At 41.0% G+C, this 26,007-nt stretch overlaps 1 protein-coding gene across 1 annotated transcript in view; it reads left to right on the forward strand.

Moving 5' to 3' along the window:
- The window catches only part of Trio (trio Rho guanine nucleotide exchange factor), a 225,379-nt gene that overhangs the window by 152,184 nt on the left and 47,188 nt on the right, over positions 1–26,007 (forward strand). The window contains exons 34-35 of the mRNA XM_013013843.1: positions 21,462–21,754; positions 23,828–23,998. Of these exons, the coding sequence (XP_012869297.1) occupies positions 21,462–21,754; positions 23,828–23,998 (464 nt within the window). The remainder of the gene's footprint in view (positions 1–21,461; positions 21,755–23,827; positions 23,999–26,007) is intronic.

Consider the following 26,007-nt stretch of genomic DNA (forward strand, 5'->3'; position numbering starts at 1 on the left):
CTTCTCATCCCTTCCCATCTCCCTCCCCCCACCACCACCCCTGCACGCCAAAGTTGTAAAGTTCGTTTTTCGACATAACGTCTGTACATCTCATTGCTGCAATGGGTCCACCTGTATCCCTATTTAAACGATTTGTTTTTTCCCTTCCCCTCCACAAGTTATACCAACATCAAATACAGTGAAAACAGGGGTTATACCATGGGGGAGGGACATACAAAGCAACAAAGAAATCATCTTATAAATATGAAACGTAAGATCTAAATGCTGAAGGCTATCTGGTGCCTCTGACTTTAGGCCCTCTCAGCAAATGTATAGGTGGTGTCAGCCTGGGAATATATAATCAAGAGTGATGCTATGTTTTCTTTTCCCCGCTCCCTATTCTCTCTATTCATACCAGATTAAAACCTTCAACTGTAATCCCCCAGTAAAGGGTTCATTCCACCCTTCCTCCTTTCCTTATTTGTAACCTTTCTTGACAATAGGAAACCTGGTCTCATCTAAATGAACTTATTCGTTAAATCCTAGGCTAAAAGTTCTTTTTTCTCCCAATTGTGAGAATAGTAGTCATAAAAATAAAAAAAATTAAATAAAAACTTTAAAAGACTCACCTCCACTTATTCCCACTAGTAATTTCAGAACTGCTCCTGTAAGAAACAAAACTCTTTTTGTGTTTGTTTTACAATATAATCAGCGTGTGTTCTCAGAAATTTGTTTGGTTAGTTTCTTCCCTCTCTGCTTCAGTGTGATTATGCTCCTTGGCTAGTTCATTTGTTACTGTGTTTATATATTCCATTTTGAGCACATATATACACTCACTCACCTGGCTTGTTAGTTTGCTGGGAGTGCCATAACAAAGTACCACACACTGCCTGATTTAAATTATACAAATTTATTTTCTTACAGTTAAAAGTCAGAGATCAAGGTAATGGTGGGGTTGGTTTCTTTTTAGGCTTGTCACTGACTTTTGCACTATTATTTTCTGACCTCACATGTTCTAACCTATTCTTATGAAGACATCAGTAATATTGGATTAGTATTCATCTTGACTTCATCTTAACTTAATGACCTCTTTAAAGACTGTGCTTTCAAAGTCGATCATATTTTGAGACAATGGAGGTGAGAAGTTAGCATATGAATTTGGAGAAAGACTATTTAACTATAACTCTGTCTTGGTTTTACTTACTTTGGAGTTATATGGACTATCAGTATGACTCCAAGAGTCAAAACTCAGTGTTCTTTTCTTTTTCCTCCAGCAATAGGTATTCAGGTTAGAATTTGCACATGCTAGGCAAGTACTCTACTCTTAGCTACATCCCAGGCCCCTCAATCTTTTACAATATACATTTGTTTCAATTCATGATGACTTTATGTCCCAGTAACCAGTAAAGCTATCACAATGACATCCCATTGCAAAGTGAAAAGATTGTAAGTTGAAAGTGCATCTGACCTTTTGAACACAGTTTCACTATAGTAAATGTTCTCAGAACACTCCCTTCATCCTACAACAGAGTAAATAGTTGTTTTGTAATCAAATATTGCATATCTCATATAACTTATTGAATGCTGAGCAAAAAATGAAAGACTATACAGGATATGCTTTCACACTATTATAAAGTAAGAAAAAATTGTTAAGTCAAATCATTGTATATCACTTGTTTGTTTCTTCCCAGCATTTGTTCCTCATAAACAATCATTATGTCCCTTAAGCATTATCTTAGACAGTAAACCTTCTATTTTCTTTGTGACATTTTAAATTACATGCCTAGCCATAAAATTAAAATGTCAAAAATATAAAAATATAAATTTTCCTTCACAAAGTCTACTTCCTAACTTCTACATTACACAACTCCTATTCTGCCAGCATGTTTATCTTGTATTCACCTTGTTTAGTCAGTTCTTCACACTTGCATGTCTTTTTAAGGACCTGGTCATCTGATATCTAGACTATTGTTGTCATTTCCTAACTTGATAATGTTCTCACACTGCATAGAATGAACACATAGAATGAAATTGAACTCAACATCATGTTCACTTATGATCCCATCCCCCACAGCCCTGGTTTCTTTCACTTTTCTTCCAACCATCTGCAGAAGGCATTAACTTTTTTTATATACATACATACATACATACACACACACATATATATATATATGTATGTATTTTTTTTTAGGCAGTAACTTTTGGGTCCTGGTATGAACCTTTTAGACTTTGAGAATCCTGGTCATATACAAACCTGAATAAAGTAGAAATAAGCCTTGGAGACCGGTCTTGGTAGTTCATTCCTATAATCATAGTTAATGCCTGTAATCATAGCTGCTTTGGATGTGGAGATCAGGAAGATGGCAGTTCAAGTTTACTCTAGGCAAAACATTCAGACAATCCTATCTCACCCAATAAAAGGTAAACATGGTTACACATACCTGTCATCTTAGCTATGCTCAAATCAGCCTGACACAAACATATGAGACCCTATTTGACAAATAACTACAGCAAAAAGAACTGGGCACATGGCATAAGTGCTAGAGTACTGCCTACTAACTATAAGGCTGTGAGTCTAAATCTGAATACTACAAAAAAGGGGGGGGGCGGATGCTGGTTAGCATTTCTGTCATTCAAAGTAGGATCAGCGGTATCTTACCTGGATCTATTTTATGTTCTCATACTGCATACATGTAAATGCCCTGAAACATTCTGAAGCCCACACTTCTGAGGACAGAAGGAAGATGGGATAAGAAAGCTCCCTCCTTCCTGTCCTGCTTATCCTGCTGTGCTGCAGCTTTCTGACAGATGTGAGCTTGAAATTTAGAGATCTGCCACTGGGGAAATTTCCCATACATCTTTAGACAAAATCACTAGACTCATTTTTAAGCCTCAGCCCTTTCCTCTTTCACAGAGAGCTTATATTTCTCATAAGTACTTCATTTTCTTGACAGCTCGTTTTCTATTTTTTAAGTAATAGCCCTTGCTTGGCAGTCTGCATTTGTAGAAAGAGACCAAGTAAACTATTTAATAAAGGTAATAAAGCTTTGGAATGCCAATTAAATTGATTTTCTGTAGGTCATAATTTCAGTATTTTTTTAACCAACAAAACATGATATTTATTTGGTTATAACATTTCCTTCCATAAAATGTGTTCTGTGCAGAATTCTACCTCTTGCTTAGTCCCAGCTTAAGTATGCCCTCTGGATCTATTACAGGGCTGTTTGTAAGGAAAAACAACCCTGTGCTTTGCTTTTGGTCTTTTAAGAACATGAGACCTATTATGGGCCATAAATGCCAAGTCTCACTTTGTGGCACTATATGTTAGAGAATCTCTCCAGTATCTGAAACAATTTTCTTTGGGTGCCATGGATATGGGGCATGTTTTTTGGTTTTGGTTTTGGTTTTTAACAGTGCTAGATGTTTTGTGCTCAGAAAGAAACTAGAATACTTTCATATTCTTTTTCCTTTGAGAATCTTCAAAACTACTTTGCAACAAATGTCAGAAGGTTATGGTAACTGGGGAAATAAAAAAGACAACATTGTTTTTAAAGCAGTAAAAGAACACAGTAAAGGTTTAGGTTTAACAGACGTGAGTGTTGAGAATCTTCCAGGTGATTCCAGAGTAGGGACGAGTCTGTGAGCTCTGGTTTAGAGAGCACTGCAAATACTGAGTGACTTCACAAGGGACAAGAAGGCCACAGATTTGCCATGAAGTGAAAATTTCAACTTTGTGGTTCTTATACCGTGAATCTTCTCCCTCACAACCACTGCTGTGTGAGACAAGGGAGAAAACATGTGGAAACTTTCAAATGGCAGTATGAATTTGTAAAGGTGAAGGAAAATATCTAGTTTCCAAAGAAGACAAGAATGAGCTTTTTAAGATACACTTTACTAAATGTGCCTTTAAAAATAACATAAGGATATTTAATTTCACTTATATGACTGCTTCCTGGAAGAAAGAATGAAGATATGCTTTTAATAAGTAAGAAGCGGCATTGCAGCATAGTGATGTAATCAGTTGGCTCTCAGACCCCATTACATCTCTTTTTTATCAAGTCACATCGGGAGGTGCTGTTTATTGTGTGTCTCAGAGAGAACCTCCCTCCAGATGTACACAAAGCCCAAGTCAGTGAAGCTGGCCAGAAAGCCTGGCGCAGGGAGGGCATCTGTCACTTTACATTTCACTGAGTAAGGAAATTGCAGTGCTGGCTAGTGCAGGGGAGGAGAGACATCTGGTTTCCAGAGTGCCTGAAGAATTTTCTTGAGCTCCAATTAGAGTCATTGTGGTAGATGTAATCTCCTAGATCTGGATAGTCCCACATGTGAGCCCAACTGTAAGGCAGTGCTCAGCAAGCAGAGGAGAGACACTGCACACCGTCTGGCCATGGGCTGGCATTGTCAGAGCAGCCTACTCCCCTTCAGCAGGCCTATTTCTGTTCCACATCTGCATCTGAGTGTCTGTTGAACTGCTCTCAGATTTGGCTGCCGAGCGTGTTGCTTTGACTATCTATAGGCAGAGGTAGGGCTGGGGCTTTGGACCGTTAGCCTCAAGTCAGCTCTCCGGAGGTTCGCCATGCCAAACGGAACTAAACCAGTTGACACGCTGGACTCACTCTCCTCCGTCGGCACAGCCTACTGCAGTGGCGGGCAGCCAGGCACCTGCAAGTACTGGATCCTCGACCTAGGTACACAGTTTTCTTGGTACTCTGCCTGAACTTCTTTCTCTGCCTGTTTTCTTTCGGGTGGCTGCTCAAGTGACTGAAACAGAAATGCTACCTCCTCTAGAACTGAATGAAATGTGTTCCATGGTGTTGAGGGGCTATGTTGGTGGGGGACCCTGAGAGCATGATGAGAAACTAAGGCAGTGCTCTGTTGAGCCATTCCATGCAAGGCGTTTTAAATAATGGGTACTGCTTTTGATTGTCTGTTAGTGAGCAGACTTTCGATAAAAGGGTAAATGCATCTTAGCTGCTTTTTTCCCCCTGTGGAGGGAACTTGAATCTTAGCAGTGTTTTAATCTCTTCAGAAATCCTATGAAGGAATGTTATTAAGTTTTTTTTAATGTTAGAGGAAAGTGGTTATATTTATATTTTTTTTGTTCTGGTAATTATCAAACTATCAGGAAACACTTAAGATATTTTTCAGATAGTCTGTATGTCTTTTAGTTGATTTTATGTCTGGTTCATGTTTAATTTTATGTGGGGTTTTTCAGATTTGAGAAATATTCTGACATAGATGCCTCGATTCCCTGGCTCTTTCTCATAAGAATTGCAGCAATGTAAGGTAAAATGAAGTGAGATGCAACACAGGTCTCTCAACATCAAAGAATACTTGTGCTAGGTTCGTTCTGGTTTTGTACATACAGCTAGAGAAAAGAAAGGAAAATGGTATTCCTTCCTTAAAGGGAAACAAGTCCTGCTTGATGGAAAAGACAGGAAGATACTGAAGAACCAAGGTGGGAGAAGAATTAGGTGTGCAGATCCTCGCAGAACCCTGTGAGTGCCACCCCAGAAGCAGCCAGCTTTTATCAGTGACTGTAATGTCTGTCTAGCCTAGAACCAACAAAATGGGTTTCTGCCAGAATTTTATCCTGGCCTGATTTATATTTAATTTCTGCCTCCTGTTCGACTTGAGAGGTGGATGGTAGATACATAGAGGCACGGAGCTGGTGAGACTTCCTGGGACTCTCCTAGTTCTTGTGAGCTTGATAGAAAAGAAGCATCACTTGGAGCAGAGGGACTCACTGTAGAACAGGGCTTGTCAAAGCAAAGAGGAGAACAGAAAATATGCATTTCAGGATCTGAAAGGGAAGTGGCACTGCTCACCTCTGTGTACATTTATAGAATGCCAGAGAAAAACAAAATTGTCTTTGATTCAAGGTTTCTTATTAAGGAAGTGTTGACTATTGAATTTGTTTCTATGAACATAATGTTTTAATACCCTTCAGATTTCTGTTCATAAAACTAGCAAAGCATTTTTATTTTTATTTTTACAAACAATAGTTTTTAAAATCATTTTATGTTAATTATATTTCTCCACAGTGAACTCTCACAGGATTGTGAACTCGGCAGAGTTCCAACAGCAATCAGGAGGTGTTTGCATAGTAACTTTTGTTTCACACAAGTCTTTTTTGCCCTTTCAGTATCCCTACATGAGCGGATCTTAAGGTATTTGTGCATTATTGTATAGAGGGAAGAGTACGTTTCTGTAGAAGCCTGAACTTGGTTTGTTTTGTGCAACCCCACCCATGTGACCTTGGATAAAACTGTTAGTCTTACTGACCGATTTTTTCCCCCCACTTTGGGAAGTTGGGGGAAACCTTTTTAATTTTTTCCCTCACTTTTGAAGAGTTGAAGTGCAACCTTAAAGAGCTCCAGAAAACCACTGGTCCCCAGGGAGAAGCCCTGGAGAAAAAGACTTGTCCTAGTTCTGGAATTCTGTTCTCTCTCTAGACTAGCAAGCATCTTGCTAGTGAGCTGCAATCTCTTTTTGGTAAAGTATATCTTTTTAGTTAGGTTTCATAGGGAACACAAATTTATGATTTTTATTCTGAAGGATTTCCTCCAGGTGCTCAAAGTTAGCCTCTGGGGTGAGTGAGCAAGTTTATAAATACAAGGATTCTTCAGGGAGTCTGGGGTAATGAGCTATGGAATTTGTCCAGAGAGACATCCTCCATTTCCTATTCCTGTCCACCAGCGGTGGGGCTGGGGGCCAGGCAGCCATTGTCCAGATGCTTCTGTCACTTTTTCCTCACGTAAAATCACACAGATGTGAACAAAGTATCTCATACTTACTAGTTTCTCTAAAACTGAATAGAGTAACTATAATACAACTAGAAATTTCAAAGGTATGGAGCCACAGAGTAGGAAATACTTCAGCACATTTTCTTCTAGTCTTTTCATATTTAAGTTGATCTCCCTTTCTGGTGCTGGTGGCTAATACCTATAGTCCTAGCTACTCAGGATGCTGAGATCTGAGGATTGCATTCATAGCCAGTCCAGGCAGGAAAGTTGATGAGACTCTTATCACTAATTAACCACCAAAAAGCCAGAAGTAAAGCTGTGGCTCAAGTGGTAGACACTAACCTTGAGCAAGAAAAACTCAGTCAGTACCCAGGCCCTGAGTCAAGCCCCAATACCAACACCAAAACAAAAATCTCCCTTTTATTGATACCTTTAATATTTGGTCATAAGAAATCATTTTAGTTATATCCTTGGCTATTCTCTCAGATCCTTGGTCAAAATAAAAGCTACTGTTACTGCATCTTGTTAAATTAATAATTTCTCCTGTAGTGAAAATAGATTGATACCTATCATCATTGGCTAGTCTTACATTTAAGACATATTGAAAGACTTTGAAGACTTAAGTTTATTAATAAAGTCCTAAGGCAGTTTTCCTTTTCTTTGCAAAGCTGATGGGCTCTATTTTAAGAAATGGCCCAAGGACCCTGAGGTTTGGTGAGGTTGAATAAAAGACTAGTGGCAAAACAGGAATCTGCTGTGCTAATGATAACTTCAGAACTAAACATTGAATGCTTTTTCCCTTGTTTCTCTGTAGCTGAAAAGAAAGGCAGCCTACAGTGCCTGCCACAGTCATTCTCCACCTCACTCCTACTCAGTGGCTGTTGGGTTACTTCCTGTGGGGGCTTGCCTCCCTGTCAGTGGCGTGCCATTTTATCACATTGGCGTTAATGAAAGCCAAGGACAGGATCGGGTATTAATTGGTGTTCCAAGCAGAGGCGTTCTTTTCATTCCTTTTGTTACCCAGCCTGGAACAACTGTTTCTTCCTGGAACAACTCCAGGTCTCCCTTGCTTCCTTCCTTCTTACTAGTTGAGTGGTTTGAACAACAGATGAGCAGGAAAGAACTGATATTATATGCATTCTTAGAAAGCTGCCTAGGCCTAAGGCACCGGAGCTTCTGAGCTTCCTGTAGGCAGAGTTCTTCTACTCCCTCCAAAGGCAGGCACTCTACCCCTGTCTTCTTTTTTTTCTTTGGATTTTTATTTTGTTTGATGTGTGATATCCCACCAAAGTGGAAGAAGTCTTCAAGATATTATAAAATGTTGGTTTAAAAACCAACAGTAAATATCATGCAGTTTATAGTGGGGTCAGAGAACAACATGTCATAAAATCAAAGTAGGTAAAGTTAGGATTGCAACTCTCACCTTTTGTGTGTTTGGGAGTGGAGTGGACTGTGATGTGTGAGTGCCAACCACACTGGGCTTTTCCTCCTAATCAGTGCTTAGCTGATGATGCCGTCTCCCCCTCCCCCCCCATACACTACACACACAGCTTTATTAGCTTTATTTAGAGGAACATCATACTTTTGTAAGAGTATTACTAAAATACAGTTGTAAAAGGGATTCCTAACACATTTGTTTCTTCCTTTGTTTTTGTAATAACCAAGAACTCTACAATATAATGTATTAGGTACTGGCTTTGTGGTTTGGGGGAAATAGTCTGCTTCCTCATTCTACACAGCTGTAACCCTTTCTGAACTTAGATTCCATCCCTGGAGACCGACACTAGCCAACCTGCCCTGTGGAAAGGTGGACAGTGCTGTGTCTGGCAGGCCGATTACCGGCATTCCAGAGCCAGATTGTTTCCTTAATGCTCTATAAAAATGAGCGTATTTGTTACGTGACATTTATAAGTTTGCATGTTCTGGTTTTGTGTGTCTTTATGCAATTCATACTTTTAAGGCAGTAAAACTTTTTCCATGCTGATGTTCTGAATCCGGACTTAATTTTAAAATAGTAATAATAAAAATTTATATATGAATGAAAAGAAATCTGTCACAACTAAGATAAATCAATGTGGTATAAACCTTTAAGTGTAGAATGAGCTTTCAAACCATTTCGTAGTGGGGGATGTTTCATTTAAAGTTGTTTTTTCAACTTTAAGAAAATATACAAATTGCCCCCCAAAAAAGCGTTATTGGTTTCCTCTAACTTATTTGGTTTTTCAACATTAATAACTGGATAGTAGCTAAAACTATATTAATTGTGGAGACTACAGCCCCAAATTTAAGCTTTCTTCAAGTAAGACTAGATCTTTTAGCAAATAGTTTGTGTTGAATATCAGGAAGGATTGTACCCATAAGTTTAACATTCATAGTTAACAGTGTTGGACTCTCTAGAGGCAAAATCAGACCTTAGAATGGTGTAAGAGCACCATATGACTGCCTGTTGCCTCCAAAATTAATTTTTTGTCCCCATAATATATGATTGCCTATTCAGAACTGTAAGAAATACTGTATTGACTTGTGAATAACTTCCCAAACAAAATTTAAGTATCAAGAACCCTTTTGAACAAAAAGGGGGAACTTGTATTTTTGCTTAGCTTTTTTTTTTTTTTTTTTACTCCAAGCTGACATTCAACTACTTCTAGCATTTTTGTGCCTAATTGGATTTTTCTACCATGGTGTCTTCAAACTGGGATCCTCAAATCTCAGCCTCCTGAAGAAATTATAGACTTATAGCCATGAGGCTCTGTCCAAGAACTTACTCTTTTATAACAGAGAACCTCCTTACCTATCCCTAAGTCAACAAACAGTTAATGCTGAGTAATCTAATTAGCACACTGATTTTTTTTAATACCCTCTTTTTAAGTAGCAATAATCTTAAGTAATTGTGTGGAAAGAACAGCCATTTGACTCTTTGGAAATAAGGGAAATTGCAATTATGGAAATAAAAAATGAAAACAGCAAATGAGTAAAGGAAAATTTAAAAGAACTCCTAGTTTAAGAGCATTTAAACAGACCAAAGCACTGACTGGCACTGCAGGGTCTTGCCCTCCAGGATGTCATTCATTGCCTGTGTGGATATAGGACTCCACATAACTACCTCCCTTGCAGACTTCTGAAGAAGTGGTCCACAGTCCTCTAGAGCAGCCCTACTCCTGGGCTTCTGTTGTTCACTTTAGGTAGTAGGAAGGGGAGAGGGTGGTCCCTAAGCCTCTGTTCTTGGCAGAGTCAGGCTGAGATGTATTCTCAAGAACAGTACCCCACTAGACTTCATGTAGGCAGTGAGTCACTTGCTGGCTAGTGAGGGCTTATATGAAAACTTCCTTTCATCCTTCACCCACCCCACCAACACAAATAGTCATGTAAATGGCACATGAAGAGTTTGTGGCCAGGGTAAGAATGCGTGGCAGAAAGTTGTCAGCCACAAGTGTCCTGGGCTTGTAAGATTTGTGCGTGTATTTCCAGGTTTTTCTTTGATCCAGCAAGGCTATCTTGAAACATCTGCTTTTGTCTTTGCATAGAAGTTAGGAAGGAGTCCAAATCCCCTACCATTTATCACTGGCACAATAGTTACTTGGGGATTTTCCCACCTTTGTGACAGCTCAGACTCCAGTTTGCAGAAAAGAAAGCCTGCTGTTCTCCCCCCCAAAAAAAAAATCTATATGTATACACAAACACACACACACACACACACACACACACATACATATGTATGAGGGGTTTAACTCACATAAAAAGCTCTGAAAATGGCCCTGTCCTTACAAAACAAATATGGACTAGAAACTCTTCAAATAAAGTCAGTATTTGTCCATGGTAGAGCAGGCTTGTAGTAAAAGCTCCAACATAAACATGGAGTTTAAAAAATCAAACAACTTAGCTGGGTGCTGGTGGCTCACACTTGTAATCCTTGCTACTCAGGGGGCTGAGATCTGAGGATCGCCATTCGAAGCCAGCTGGGGTAGAAAAGTCCCCATGAAACTCTTTTTTTTATTATTATTATTGTGAAAATACCGTATAGAGGGGTTGCAATTACATGGGCAAGATAATGAGTACATTTCTTATCAAGCATTGTTGCCTCCTCCTTTGTTTCCCCTTCCCATCCCTTCCCATCTCCCACCCCAGGCAAAATTGTAAAGTTTATTTTTCGACATAAGGACTTGTACATCTCATTGTTGCAATGGGGTCCACCTGTATCTCAATTTAAACGATTTGTTTTTCCCCTTCCCCTCCACAAATTATACCAACATCGAGTACAGTGAAAGCAAGGGTTATACCATGGCGGAGGGACATACAAAGCAACAAAGAAAATCATCTTATAAATATGTTAGGAACAATCGCATGAAAGAAATAATGAAACCTGAGACTCTTACCTCCAATAAACTACTCAAAAAAGCTGGAAGTGACACTGTGGCTCAAGTGGTAGAACACTAACCTTGAGCACAAAGAGGCTCAGCAGCAGTGCCCAGGCCCTGAGTTCAGGCCTTAGGACCAGCAAAACAAAACAAAACTTTTACTGGTTGGTTTTTTCATAACAGTGTGATTTTGAAAATTATTTGGAAATTTTCCAGGCAAGCAGTCACCCCGGGCTGCCTAATTCTCTGTCTCATCTCTAGAAGGAAATGGAAGAGAGACTGGCAGGCCAGATGCTACTAGGAGGGTGTTGGACTCAGTCTTCTGCTTCTGCTTCTGCCTTTGTTAGGGGGTAATCCAGAAGGTCCTGAGAGGCACCAGTTGGTATTATCTTGGTCTCTTGTCACTATAGGTGCCTGTTCCAGCCACAAGGCCTAGCAGTGACCAAGCTCATTTTCTTGGAAGCCAACATCCTGACTATACTGTTGATTATTTTGTAACTGAGGATTCCTACCCCATCCATTCAGTAGATTGAATTTCTTACATCAGTCCAGGCTATCCATCATTTCCATTATCCACTATCCATAATGAGTCTTCATTGTTACATCCCTGAAGTGTTTTAGAATTTCTGTTTGGTAGTATGTGAGATCCCGTTCATCTGAGTAGCCTAAGGATTATGCCATCTGTTTCATTTTCTTCATTTCTCTATTAAAATATTTAGTGAGGAGGGCTGGGAAGGTAGTTCAGTGGTAGAGCACTTGCCTTGCATGCATGAGGCCCTGGGTTCAATTCCTTAGCACCACATAAGCAAAAAGAAAAAAGCCGGAAGTGGCACTGTGGCTCAAGTGGTAGAGTGCTAGCCTTGAGCTGAAGAGCTGAGGGACAGCGCCCAGGCCCAGAATTCAGGCCCCACGACCGGACCCTCCAAAAAAAAAATTTAGTGAGGAATACAACAGAAAGACATTTTAACTGAAATGGCTTCCAGACTAGAAATACTGACAGAATTCACTCTCAGGAATAAGTCTGAGAGGAACAGTGATGTTCAGTGTGTTATATTTGTGGGCACAGGCATATTCTCTGGTGCTTCTGTACACAGAAAATAAACAACATTACAGAGTCTCTGGGAGTCCTCAGAGCATATGTGCACATGCGACATGGTCACTGTTGGGTGAATGGGTAGTCCCTCCAAGCCAAGCCTCAGTCGTGTAGCTCTTTGAGGAGTTGTGTTGATGAGTATTTGATGGGTTAATGAGCAGGCCATAGTCTGCTGGTTCACCTAAGACTAGAGCACCAAGGGAGGTGTGTGTGTCTGTGTATATGAGTATATGTATGTAAGTGCTCAGGCACATGCCTCACTCTAAGACTTCACAAAGAAAAAGTTACAACAGTTGCTTCTCACAGAGTTGGTTAGTTGGTTTTCGTTGATGCTGGTAGCCATATGGCATTATGGTGTTCAGGATTTACTCCAGGGGTGGATGGTGGTAACTTCTTCCGTGTGAGTGTATAGGAGGGGCTGCCAGGGAACAGTGGATACAGTGGTCATTTATGTACATTTTCTCAGGCACCAGAGACCATATGGTCCTCATTACAGCATGAGCCATGGCAATACTGTGCTGGGCCTTTGGTTGAATCTACGGATTACTTTTTTTTTTTTAATGTTAGGGCATCCATTTTTCTCCTTTGTCTTTCCTGTGTTTATTCATATTTGACATCAGATATAAAGCTCGCAATTCTTTTTGCATTACGGACCTTCTCTGCACCAAACTGTAAAGTATGTAAAGTTTATGTTTCACATTCTTTTGTCACATTTTTCAGTTATTACCATTCTCCATATTTGTGCTCAGTGACTTCTCGCAGCTCTGGCTTTTGAAAAATAGTTTCCTGTGCTGAAATAACATCAGCATAACATGCAAAGCCCAGAGTGAAGTCCAAGACCCTTGTGTGTGTGGAGAGACAAAGACTTCAGTGGACACACAGCATTGGTGTCCCAGCCTGGTACTTCCACCCTAATAGGCTCTATTGCTGAGGGGAAAGTTAGGAGTTGCTAGTCTCAAGGAAAAAGTATTCCTGAACACAGTGAGAATAAGAGGACTGGAGCAAGAAAATGAGAGTCAATCATGAAAAGTTCTCAGATACTTAGAAGTAGACTATCGATTTTAATTTGGAAAAGTACTATAGAAATCCTTCTGTGTCCTTCACCACCAAAAACGTGAGCATATCACTGACTACCCAGTTTTGTCTTACACTTCATGATCTTAAATTAAAATTGTGGACTGTGAGGCAATGGTCATAATTACTCTGCAAAATGAAGACAAAATGTGGTCCCCTGAAAATACACCTCTGGAAGAATATCTGATTGATAGACATTTAATGTGATGGAAAGGATATCTGGGACAGTGTGGCTCACTTGCTTGCTTGCTTGCTTTCTGCATTGTAAGAAAATTACTTTGATACCAAAACTAGAGAATTAAAATCTGCCTTGAGGATGGTAAAGATGATAGCTATTTACTCAGAGAGTTTGCTCTAAAATTCTGAGTGGTTTTTTCTCTCACTTTGAGCTAATTTAATTAGTAATCATACACTAGCAACTTATTTGTTCTTTGCTTCCTAAGTAATTTAGATTTCCATGCATACAATACTACCTTCCTGGTATATTAAGAGAGCTTCTTGATTGAAAACAATTTGCTACATTGGTAAGCCAGAAGTTTGAAAAACAGTTACAGGCCAAGTGGACCTCATTGAACCCTGCCAAGCTGGTCTCAGATAGGCTGATGGAATTAGTTTCAGACTACAAGCAGCTATCCCAAAATGTCTTTGGGTTCTTTTACTTGAACACATGCCTGATCTTTATTTCTTCAAGTCCTTACAAATAGAATAAGAAATTAGCCTTTTACCTTGAGAATTTGTCTCTTGAGTTATAATTTTCCTGATTAGAGTTTTTAATCAAAAGATGCATTCTTTATTTGTCATATTTTTAATACCCACTGTGGATACAAAGATGGGAATAACTTTTAAAACTAGCTAGGTAGGGGTTGGGAATTTGGCTCCATGGTGGAATATGTCAAGGAAAGAAAAGTAAGTTTGGGAGACTCTGCAGAGGAGAATTTGAAATGTAAGACAGATGTTTATTGGAAGTCTCCCAGTACTGAATGCAAGTGTCTGCATGGTGGCCATGCCTCATCAAGACATGACTTGGCTGTCAGCATTGGTCCCCGGGGCGCGCTGTGTGTGTGTGTGTGTGTGTGTGTGTGTGTGTGTTTTGGGTCATGTGCTGTGAGTAAAACATGCCTGTCTTAGCAGTTGTGTGTGTGTGTGTGTGTGTGTTTTGGGTCATGTGCTGTGAGTAAAACATGCCTGTCTTAGCAGTTGTGTGTGTGTGTGTGTGTGTGTGTGTTGGGTCATGTGCTGTGAGTAAAACATGCCTGTCATAGCAGTTGCAAGGCACCACAAAAAAGCCTGCAACACCAGCCATCTAGAAAGAATGGGCCTTTGCAGTTCCGTTGTTCTTTCTTCCCATTCTGAACCTGGGGTGCTTTTCTTTCAGACAGATCATGTCACTATTCTATTTGCACTACTTATCTTTTACTATTTGCCATTTCTTGTGTTTTATGCGAAATGGTAATTATTGCCTTATATCTGTGTTATTTATGAAAGCCATATATATACACACACACATGTATATGTATGTATATATACATGCACATACATATTTCTTCGCTTCCTCACCCAAGCAGTGTGGTAAGGCCCATGAATCCCTACCATTGTACCCATCAAAAAATAAATAAAACTAAAGCAAAAGAAGGTCATTGACTTTGAAGATAGTATACCCAGCAAGTAACAGAGGCACCTCATGGCCTTACTGCTATTTGCCTACTCAGCAAGTATTACAGAACCTCTGCAGGCTGCAGAGACACAGCATGAACAAAGCAAGGCAAGTATCTCCTCCTGGAGCATGTGCTGTTGATGCTATAAAACCAAAGAAATGCAGATTCGGGTGAGACATTTTAAGTTCAGGGTGTAGAGTCTTTAATTCAGTTTACTGCGGTACTCAGCAATCTAAGTGTTACTCTAGAAGGCTTATGGGAGTCTAAGACATTCTACTATTGAGAAAATGAGGAGAGAGCTAAAACGAAACATGATCCTCCTTAGTCTGCAACTAGCAGGATGTGGCCCCTTCCCCCTCTTTTGTGAATTTTTTTTAAAGTGCTTTTATTAATCACAGATGTTGAGATTTACAGACTGGGAATAGAAAGATTGCTCTTCTCCCAGCAATTCTGGCACTGTGTGCTCTCTCATGGTGAGATTTTTCTGTGTGGGGCTGGAGGTCAGCACTCTGCTTTCCTCTTTATCTTTTCCTCTTTTTTCTCTAGCTTTTTCCTTCATTTTAAAAAGGAATCTAGCATAGCCTTTGAATGAACTCTGATCTTCACAGAGAAGCCATCTATCTGAGGGTTTTTGCCCTGAGAATCAAAAGCGATAAACTTTAGTTTGTTTTCCTAGACTTTCAAGCAGATCACTCTTGAGCTTCTGTTTGAGTGACTGTTGTGTCAATAGTATTTCTTGACTTTGAAGTTTACTTTACCATCCTTATAAGAGACAAGGTACGGGCTGGGAAGGTGGCTCAGTGGTAGAGTGCTTGCCTAGCATGCCTGAGGCCCTGGGTTCGATTCCTTAGCACCACACAAGTAGAAAAGGCCAGAAGTGGTGCTGGCTCAAGTGGTAGAGCGCTAACCTTGAGCATAGAGAGGCTCAAAGTCATTGCTCAGGCCCTGAGTTCAAGCGGGGGGAAAAAAAACAACAGAGAGAGCTTATTTTTTAAAAAGAAATAGAATGTCACTCATCAAGTTTGTTTAGTCCATTTTCAGTGTTTTCTGAACACCTTGCCAGGCCTATGATTATGAACCTAATTCTTGTTGTCTGTCAGTATATTCATAGATTACATAAATGTAGTATTCTAAGTCCTATTCCTGGATACCTTACTTAGCCCCACTAATACTGGTAAAAATGTCACATTACAGTTTATAAAGCTAGTTCAGTCCCAGTAAGCTAGTTAGTCCCAACAATCCTGTGAGATGTGAAAACCAAGTGTCATCATGTCTGCTTGGGGTTATAGATGTCAAGGGAGAGATTCTGGCTCAGATGCAGGCCAAGATTCTTTGTAACATGGGCCATCAGTCCTTCTTTTGCATATAGAAACAGTGAGTTCTCCCCAACTGACAAAAGGAAGCATATTCTCCATTGTGGCATAGCATGAGTTGAGGGCATTCCTACAAACAAGACAGTGCTGAGGGAAGATTCTTCCAAAAAGATCATTGGTGAGGGAAAGGCAAAAGAGACCAACTGAAATGGAAAAGAAGCAGGAATAGACAAATCGACTTACCATAATATTGCTCACGTCATCTTGGTCCAAAGTACTCTTCCTGGCCCTGAATCATGCCTCGTTTGATGGGTGAGGGTGGTGCCTGGCCTCTGAGTTCTGGCCTGTGAGAAGGAAAGTAGCTTGTAACAGGCAAGTGAGAATTAGGCTGAAAAAGGAAGGTCTTGATCTACTCCGATTGCCATCCAAGAAGTAAATAATTCACAAACTTGACTACAGTTAGATAATATAATTTGTCACAGAACTAATCAGGATATTTAACTGACTCAGGACATCTTTGCTTCCAGTGGTTCACATGAATTGTCAGCTAGAAAAGGAGAAATGGAAACAGGCTATAGTTGGTTCATTTCCTCCCCTATTCATCATTTATCTCCTATTCATCATTTATACCAGTAGTTGAGCCTCTAGTTATAAACAAGCCAGATATAACACCCCCACAAAGCTAAGAGTCTACCATTATGGTCAACTTCTTATCTTGATAGCTAGGCAAAAATGCTGGGAACTAGTCATGTAGAGTTTTTTTCAGTACCTTTTTTATTGTAAAAATACTGTACAGAGGAGTTACAGTTACATGAGCAAGGTACATTTCCTATCAAGCATTGTTACCTCCTCCTTTGTTTTTCCCCTGCCATCGCTTCCCTCCCACCTCCACAACTACACTCCCCCCACCTCCTAAATTGTTAAGTTCATTTTTCAGCATAGTGTCTTGTGCATCTCATTGTTACAATGGGTCAACCTGTATCTCTATTTAAGCATTTTGTTTTTTCCCTTCCCCTTCCCAAATTAGAGAAGTGTATATACAATATGCAGGGCACCAACATCAAATACAGTGAAAACAGAGGTTACCATGTGGGAGGAACATACAAAGAGACAAAAAAATCACATGGTACATTATAGATATGTTAGAAACAATAGCATGAAGGAAAAAACCACTTGTGTCCCTATCTTGGGGTTCATTTCCCTTAACATCATCGTAGCTGGTCATATGAACATAGCTTTTGACCTTTTCTGCTTGTCCCAGACATATACTAGTTACTGCAAATAAGGGAAACCATGGGTCATGTAGAGTTTTGACACAGGACTCCTCATGAGGATTATCTTTGCTGTTGAGAAAAGCTGTCCACAATCAGATCCTGAGAGGCAGGAGGAGGCAATGCCTAGGGGAAAGGTGCACACAGGGCCTGAACTTCTTAGGTTCAGCAGTAGACTCAGACTCCCATTCTGACAGCCCTCTGCCTGTTATAGCCATCAGGACTTACTTCTGGGAAACACAACTGTGTATAGATCAGCTATTCAAAATCTCCTCAAGGACACTGCAAATAATAAATGCCAGCATGGAATTTATGCTTAACTTCACTAGAGATGCCATTAGGGCATGGTTTGTATTTTGGGAGTTTTTTTGTTTGTTTTGTGCTGGTCCAGTGGCTTGAACTCAGAGCCTGGATGCCGTCCCTGAACTATTATGCTCAAAGCTAGTGCTCTGCCACAGCTCCACTTCCAGCTTTTCACTAGTTAAGTAGAGATAAGAGTCTCATGGACTTTCCTGTCCAGGCTGGCTTTAACCGACAATCCTCAGATCTCAGCCTCCTGAGTAGCTAGGATTACAGGGGTGAGTCACCTATGCCCGCCTATAGTGTGTTTTGTATCGTTGTCAGTATTATTAGATATTACATGCAGAGTCTTGAACTTGCTTACTTGATTGCTTCAAGACTGGTGATCTACTACTTGAGTCATGTCTCCAATACATTTTGATGAATATTTTAGATATGGAGTCTCAGGGGTCTTTCTGCCTAAGCTGGTTTGGAATTGCCATCCTCCTTGTCTAGCTGGGATTACAGAAAAGATCCCCTTGCATCCAGCTGGAGCACCTGGCTCAATTCAGAATTTGCAACAGGAGAGTTGGTCTAATGGGCGAGTTTGTTCTTCATATAACTGAAAACAGATACTGTCTTTCCATGAATGTTGAAGTTTCAATACTTTAAGCTTTTCAAAGTTTTGTGTCACAACCCAGCATAGAACTGTTAGGCTCCATGGGTTTGAATTTTTGTACTAAAAATAAAATTTTAACTTTAATATCTTTCCAAAGAGGGTGGGTCAACAAGCACAAAGAATTGATCATTACAGCCATGAAATGGGGGGGGGGGGTGTCATGTATCTTTTTACCATAGGTTGGACTTTTTAAAATTTGCTTCACCAAAATTACGATTATTGTATCAGATTTACACAGGATAGAATAATCTTAGAGACAGATGAGGACTTCTTGCCTCCACATCTTTAGCCTTCTGAAATGAAACACATTTCAAAGTAAAATTCAAAAGTCAGCTAAATGTTCTTAGAGATAGTTGCTAGCACAGTGGCTTTTCTCTAAGCACTGGGTATTCCAGTGAAGTAGTACCACTTAGGTGAGTTTGTAAGTCCAAGCTCAGGGAACAAGCTGCTCATTCCCTTCACAGTTCCCTTTCTCAGTGCCAAACCCCTTGGCATCCATCTATGGCTTGAACCTTCCTAGCTCTAGGGTGGAGTGTTTGGGTGGCCATGCTTCCCACACTTGACCTGCCAGGAGAGCAGGAAATAACTTTGACCTGCTTCCCAAAGGACAGAGGACTAAATCCATAGAGATGCTAGGAAATGTTTCTAATTTCTTTTTGTTTTGAAACTTTTATGACCACCGGCTTCTTTCCCAGGCAAGGCTAAAAGGCACTGATAATGCTGCTAATAAAGCTGCAGCTGCGAACCACAGTGTTCTTGTCTGGAGTTCATTCATGTATGTATATAGAGGCCTCAGAGTCTCACGGACTTTCCTGCCCAGGCTGGCTTTGAACTTCGATCCTCAGATCTCAGCCTCCTGAGTAGCTAGGATTACATGCATGAGCCAACGACGCCCAGCCTAGGAATTCTTTGAGTGTCTGCTGTTGCTCAATCTAAAAATTTTTTTTCTCTTAAAAACTTACCAAATGAGGGTTGGCTCTGTTGTTTAGAGTCCAATAAAAACCATGATTTAGATATGTTTCCTATAGAGAATTTTGGCTCATTTGAGGGGCTTCTCCTCTTCCTTTGATTTTAAAGTGCATCATCTTTTTTCATTATTGCTGTTTCTTCCCTAATGTGTGAGATAACTTTTCTGAGTCTGCTAGTGAAGAAGCTACATGTACATCTGGGCTGGCTCTGTAAACTCACCAGCTATGCCTGTGCTGTCACCTCCTTCACCCTGCATGTGCCCTGTCCATATGGGTGTCAAATAGCAAAGTCTGACCAGGACAAATTTCTTACTATGTGTACAGATATACAGGTAGACAGATAAATGACTGTTTTTACTAAAGAACGACAGGGTTTTTTTATTTGTAACTTACACAGTTTAATTTATAATGTGTGTCAACTTACATAGCTAAAACATTTTTAACTTTAACTTTAAAATCTTTTTTCATGATTTTGTTAATCAGGAAGATGGGTGAAGTTTGGTATTGTCAAAGGTCAACAAAATAAGCTGGGCATTGGTGGCTCACACCTGTTAATTCTAGCTACTCAGAAGGCTGAGATCTAAGGATCTCAGTTCAAAGCCAGCATGGGCAGGAAAGTCTGTGAGACTCTTATCTCCAATTAACCACCATAAAACTGGAAGTGGTGCTGTGGCTCACCTGATAGAGTGCTTACCTTGAGCTGAAGAGCTGAGGGATAGTACCCAGGCCCAGACTTCAAGACCCATGATCAACAAAATAACATTAGGAAACGCATACTTGAAAGGGGTGTGGTGGGATCAAGGGGAAGGAGGGTAAAAGAAAGGCTGGTAATGTGGCTTAGTGGTAAAGTGCTTGTCTAACATGCATGAAGCTGTGGGTTCTTTTCCTCAGTACCATATAAACGAAAAAGCTGAAAGTGGCGCTGTGGTTCAAGAGATAAAGTGCTAGCCTTGAGCAAAAGAAGTTCAGGGGCAGTGCCTAAGCCCTAAGTGCAAGCTCCAGGACTAGCACCAAAAAAAAAAAAAAATCAATACACATTGTACAAAATTGAGAAAAGTGAAAGGAAGGGGGTTTGAGAGGGAGGGATGAAAACACTCAAAGGGGTGACATTAACTAAGATGCATTGTATTCATAAACTGCTTTGTTGTATGGTGACTCCGTTATACATCTACTGAAAGATAATAAATTTTAAAAACACACAAAAAGAAGATAGGTGGAAATTATGTTCAAAATATAATCCTCCAATGTCTGTGGTATTTTAAGCAATTTATGTTTCAAGTCTGCAGTAATGACACTGGTCTTCAGGTTTGGTAATGTGAGTTATTTTTTGAGGGGACAGTGTATCTCTAGCAAACTTATATTTCCTAAACATTCACAAAGTAAGAATGAAGGCCATGCATGGAGAATCACAGATCTAGGTCAACCTGGGCAAAAAATTAGTGAGACCTCCCATCACAGCCAGTAGAGCTTGGCATGGTTGCCCACAGGAGGTATAAGCTACACAGGAGGTATAGATAGAAGGATCGTGGTGCAGGTCCTTAGCAAACACATAATGTGTCCAGTGTGGCCACACCTTCCCTCACCTGGCCCTACCTTCTCCCCCGCCCCTTCCCTACTGAAACCCAGGCAGGACCTCAGCTCCCCACATTGGCCTGTGTTCTTCCACCATGCACATCGGGGCAGCAGTTCCATAAATAAACTTCTCTTCCTGCCTGAATACCACACAGTGTTGTCTGTACCAGCTACCTAACTAAACCTACCTTCTTTAATTTACCTAACACATAGGATCTAATCTAAAAAAATGAACAGAAAAAGCGTTGAGGGCCCTTCCAAGTGAGAGCACTTGCCTAGCATGTGAGACTGTATGTTCAAACTTCAAACCCAGGACAGACAGACAGACAGACAGTCATCAGCCCTTTCCTCAGTATTTCTACCCTAAAGGTAAAGCCAACAATCAAGCTCCAGGAGGAGTGAGCGTCTGTCTAGTGAATGACAGACTTTCTCCCTGTGCCATGTTCAGTAAAACTCCCTCTTTGTCTTTCCTGTTAGACTCGCTGTCCGTGTCCAGTAATGATGCCAGTCCACCTGCCTCCGTAGCTTCCCTCCAGCCTCACATGATTGGAGCCCAGAGCTCACCTGGCCCCAAGCGGCCTGGCAACACTCTGCGCAAGTGGCTCACCAGTCCAGTGAGGCGGCTCAGCAGTGGCAAGGCTGATGGGCACGTGAAGAAGCTTGCCCACAAGCACAAGAAGAGCAGAGAAGTCCGTAAAAGTACCGACACCGGCTCACAGAAGGACTCGGATGACAGCGCAGCCACCCCACAGGACGAGACAGTGGAAGAGGTGGGTCTGCATAGTTGGCCTGTGACTACAGCTATTTAAATTGTGGGAGGTCAAAGGCTAGAGCCTTTCCAAACATTTTCTTTTTTTTCCAGTTAGGAGTAGTTGCTTGTCTTGTGAAACCAGACAAAACTAATTCGGTGTAACCCCCAATCACCAGCATCCTATACCCACATAGCTTGTGTTTAATGCTAGCCAGGATACATAGTGAGACCCTCTCTCAAAAGTAACATAGCTGGGCGCTGGTGGCTCAAGCCTGAAATCCTAGCTACTCAGGAGGCTGACATCTGAGGATCATGGTTCAAAGCCAGCCCGGGCAAGAAAGTCCATGAGACTCTTATCTCCAATAAACCACTAGAAAACCGGAAGTGGCGCTGTGGTTCAAGCAGTAGAGCACTTGCTTTGAGCTGAAGAGCACAGGGACAGCTCCCAAGCCCAGAGTTCAAGCCCCACGACTGACAAAAAAAAAAAAAAAAGTAACATAGCAAGGGAGTCGGAGGGGTGGCTCAGTTGATGGAGCACTACCCAGTGAGCAAAAACATCAGGTACCAAGTTTCTATTTACTTAAAAATAAGTGAATGAATGAAGCTACTCAGGAGGCTGAGATTTGCAGGTCTTAGTTCAGAGTTAGCCTGGCAAGAAAGTTCGTGAGACTCCTATCTCCAATTAACTGCTAAAAAGCTGGAAATGGTGCTGTAGCTCAAACTGCTAGAGAATTAGCCTTGAGCACAAAGGCCCTGAGTTCAAGCCTCAGGACTAGTACAAAAAAAATTAAAATGAGCCAAGCGCCGGTGGCTCACACCTGTAATCCTAGCTACTCAGGAGGCTGAGATCTGAGGATCAAGGTTCAAAGCCAGCCTGGGCAGGAAAGACAGTGAGACTCCTATCTCCAATAAACCACTAGGAAACTGGAAGTGGCGCTGTAACTCAAGTGGTAGAGCACTCGCCTTGAGCTGAAGAGCTGAGGGACGGCGCCCAGGCCCTGAGTTCAAGCCCCACAACCGACGAAAGAAAAGAAAGAGAGAGAGAGAGAAAGAAAGAGGAAGGAAGGAAGGAAGGAAGGAAGGAAGGAAGGAAGGAAGGAAGGAAGGAAGGAGAAGAAAGATAAAACAACAAGAAAAAGAATGGATGGAGAAAAAAATGCATTAGAAACCATTTCTCTGTAGACACATTTCTCTGTAGACACACATGACTTCTGAAAAGAAACCAGACCAAACTGAGCTCCTCCAAGCTAGTCAGCTCTCCATACCTGCACCATGAAGAAGTGGGTACCACAGGGTTGAGCCCTTCTCCTCCTCACTCTGTCTCCAGGCAAAGCCAGCAGCCACTGTGTTCTGTCCAGCCGGTGAGCAGTCTGATATGAGCACCAAACACCAGGGTATCTCCATGCAGAAGACATTGGTTGAAGAACATGTGGAGTGTTGACATCCTCCAGTTCTTTTTCCACAATTTAAACTTATATCATGTCTGTCTGTCTTTCTTTCTTTCTTTCTTTCTTTATTTATTTATTTTTATTGTGAAAATACCGTATAGAGGGGCTACAATTATATGGGCAAGATAATGAGTACATTTCTTATCAAGCATTGTTGCCTCCTCCTTTGTTTCCCCTTCCCATCCCTTCCCATCTTCCCCACCCCACCCCTTACATCTTGTCTTGAGTTGAAAGTATCCAATTGATAATTGCTTTCACTGACCATACAGGAAACACCAGGTTATTCCCATGTCACTGAAGTTAGTGACTTTGAGGGGGTTTTTCCCTCCTGCTTTTTGTTTAGGCATTTTAAGTTATATTGCAAGAAATAAGAGTTCCTTCATAACCCTAAAACAACTGGAAAGTTTGATTAAGGGCCTTCAAGCTTTTTACCTTGGACTCCTCAAAGTCCACACAGGCTCAAAAAAGTCAAGTCAAAAGGAGGCCGGATCAGATTTGTTTCAATTCATTAGTTTGATAGGTGTGTTTTAGACTCCCTTTCCTGGACATGTTTTTAAGCCACAGGTTTTTACTGGCCGGGTATGCGAGCTGATACTGGAAGTCAATGCCCGCAGTTTAATGAGTAACTGGTGATTTGATTTCAGAGGGGCCGGAACGAGGGCCTCAGCAGTGGCACACTCTCAAAATCCTCTTCCTCGGGGATGCAGAGCTGCGGGGAAGAAGAAGGGGAGGAAGGGGCTGACGCAGTGCCGCTGCCTCCACCCATGGCCATCCAGCAGCACAGCCTCCTGCAGCCGGACTCACAGGACGACAAGGTAAAGGGGAGCTTGTACCCATCTGTGCAAGGGGTGGGAGCCCTTCAGTAGCTGCTTCACACCATCCCCACTTTTCAGGGCTAGAAGACCCTGTGGACAAAATGCCTGGTGGCCTGGTGCTTTCCTAGGCAAGAGTCCGACTATTTGCGCCTGAAGTGTAAATAACTAGCCCATTTAAATGAAGCACTAGGCAACATGGGCTATATCCATGGGGTTGAATAAAAAATATTTACTGTGCTTGCGTGACATATCAGTAATTATAAAGAAATTTTTGTTTCCAAATTCTTTGATTAGTTTGAGAGGACAAACAAAGGAACTCCATACAGCCTTCTTGAATGTGATGCAAACCAATAGTAGGCTGCATTGCTCCCTCTGTGAAGTGCTTTTGCACATAGTTTTCAGTTTAAAAGCAGGTGTGTAGCTGTCCAGCTACTTTCCCAATATGACAAAGTGTTCATAGGATCAGCACCCCCGAGTATGGGCATAATTACCAAAGTGCAGAAAACTGCATTTGAAAGCTTCAAGCCATGTGAATCTTTTTTTCTTTTCTTAGTTCTTACATAATTTTAAATTATTTTGTCTATTTCAATTGTAGAACCCTAAAAATAAAATATCAAAAAGGAAAACTGATGAATGTAACTCACTTATCCACTCTAGTATTCTAGCCCTGTAGTGCCCATCAAAATTGTCAGGTGTTGAAAATCATGCTCTGAAGTCATTGCTGGGTTTTTGTTTTGGCAGTAACTTAAGTTTTCTGAAGAAAATAGATGTGCTTCAACATTTTGTTTCTCCATTTCTCCCCCCTTTTCCTCCCCTGACTCCCTTGTCAGTCCTGGCAATCATTCACTGTGTTAGTAACCTTAGGATCTGCCTTGAACAGTGATTGGCAGCCATGAGCCTGCAGCACAATGCTGTAGTCTTAACCAAGGCAGACATTTCCACTGCCCCTTATCTATGGGAATGTGCTTCTCCTTCCCCTTTAGCAGGCAGGCCCTGCACTGTGAGGTGAGGGTGCTGTAGGTCTGGGCCCAAGTGTGAGCTAGAGTTTAGCTTGGGTTTGGGTCTGTGGAATTCTATGTAACCATCACTGTAGGCCCGCTGAGGGACTACCCTATACATATGGAACTGTCGAAGAAGGTAAAGGCTATGTGGGTTTTCTGACAGTTCCTAAGCTATTTTGTAACATTCAACTATGCCTTTTTTAAAGGCAGAAAACTGGAATTTATTAAGGCTGGGTGATTGTCCAGACAATGAGTGACCAGGCTTGTTGGCTTATTCACCAAAATAAAGAATTGTGTTCTCCATTTAAAGAGTTAATTGCACTGTATTCTCTACTGTTTTTGAATCACTTAACTGGTTACTGTGTTACATCAGTGAATATTATCAATAAGAATTTTTCATTTAAAAAAGTCTAGTGATATTCCCAAACAGTATATTATCTTGTTGACTAATTTTTTGTTTTGTTTTGTTTTCTCTTTTTGTAAACTTTCACTGTAGCACTATGTTGATTTGTGTTCTGTGTCTGTTTTGGCTCAGTTTCCTTACCTTTCCATTTGAATTTTTTTCTTTGTTTTGTTCACTTCATAGTCCAAGTTTCATCAGACCAAACCAATATTTGTTTTGTAAAGTGTATATATTGATCCACATATGTAAAAGCCTTGTAAATGTATAAATATGTATCTGTCTACCATGAGAAATGCATCGCTAGGACAGCTAGCCATGTGTCGCATGCATCTCCGCTGTCCATAATATGAAGCAAGGTTCATATTACTTATGCCCCTCTTCTAGTTCCCAGTAAACCAACGGTGAAAGTAATCTGCAAACCCACTGTGTTTGCTAATTACTGAAAACTGGCAATCAGTAGCCCCTCCCTGAGATTTCCTTACTGTCAACCCGTTACACCCTTGATTCTAGCCATAAGTGGCATCTCATAGCTTGTGAGGCGTCAGCTCTTCTGTACTCTGCACTAAGCATTGGGGAAATGGATGGCACAGGAAATGGTGAGCTTG

Source organism: Dipodomys ordii, unplaced genomic scaffold (assembly GCF_000151885.1).
Source record: "Dipodomys ordii isolate 6190 unplaced genomic scaffold, Dord_2.0 Scaffold21, whole genome shotgun sequence".
NCBI lineage: Eukaryota > Metazoa > Chordata > Mammalia > Rodentia > Heteromyidae > Dipodomys > Dipodomys ordii.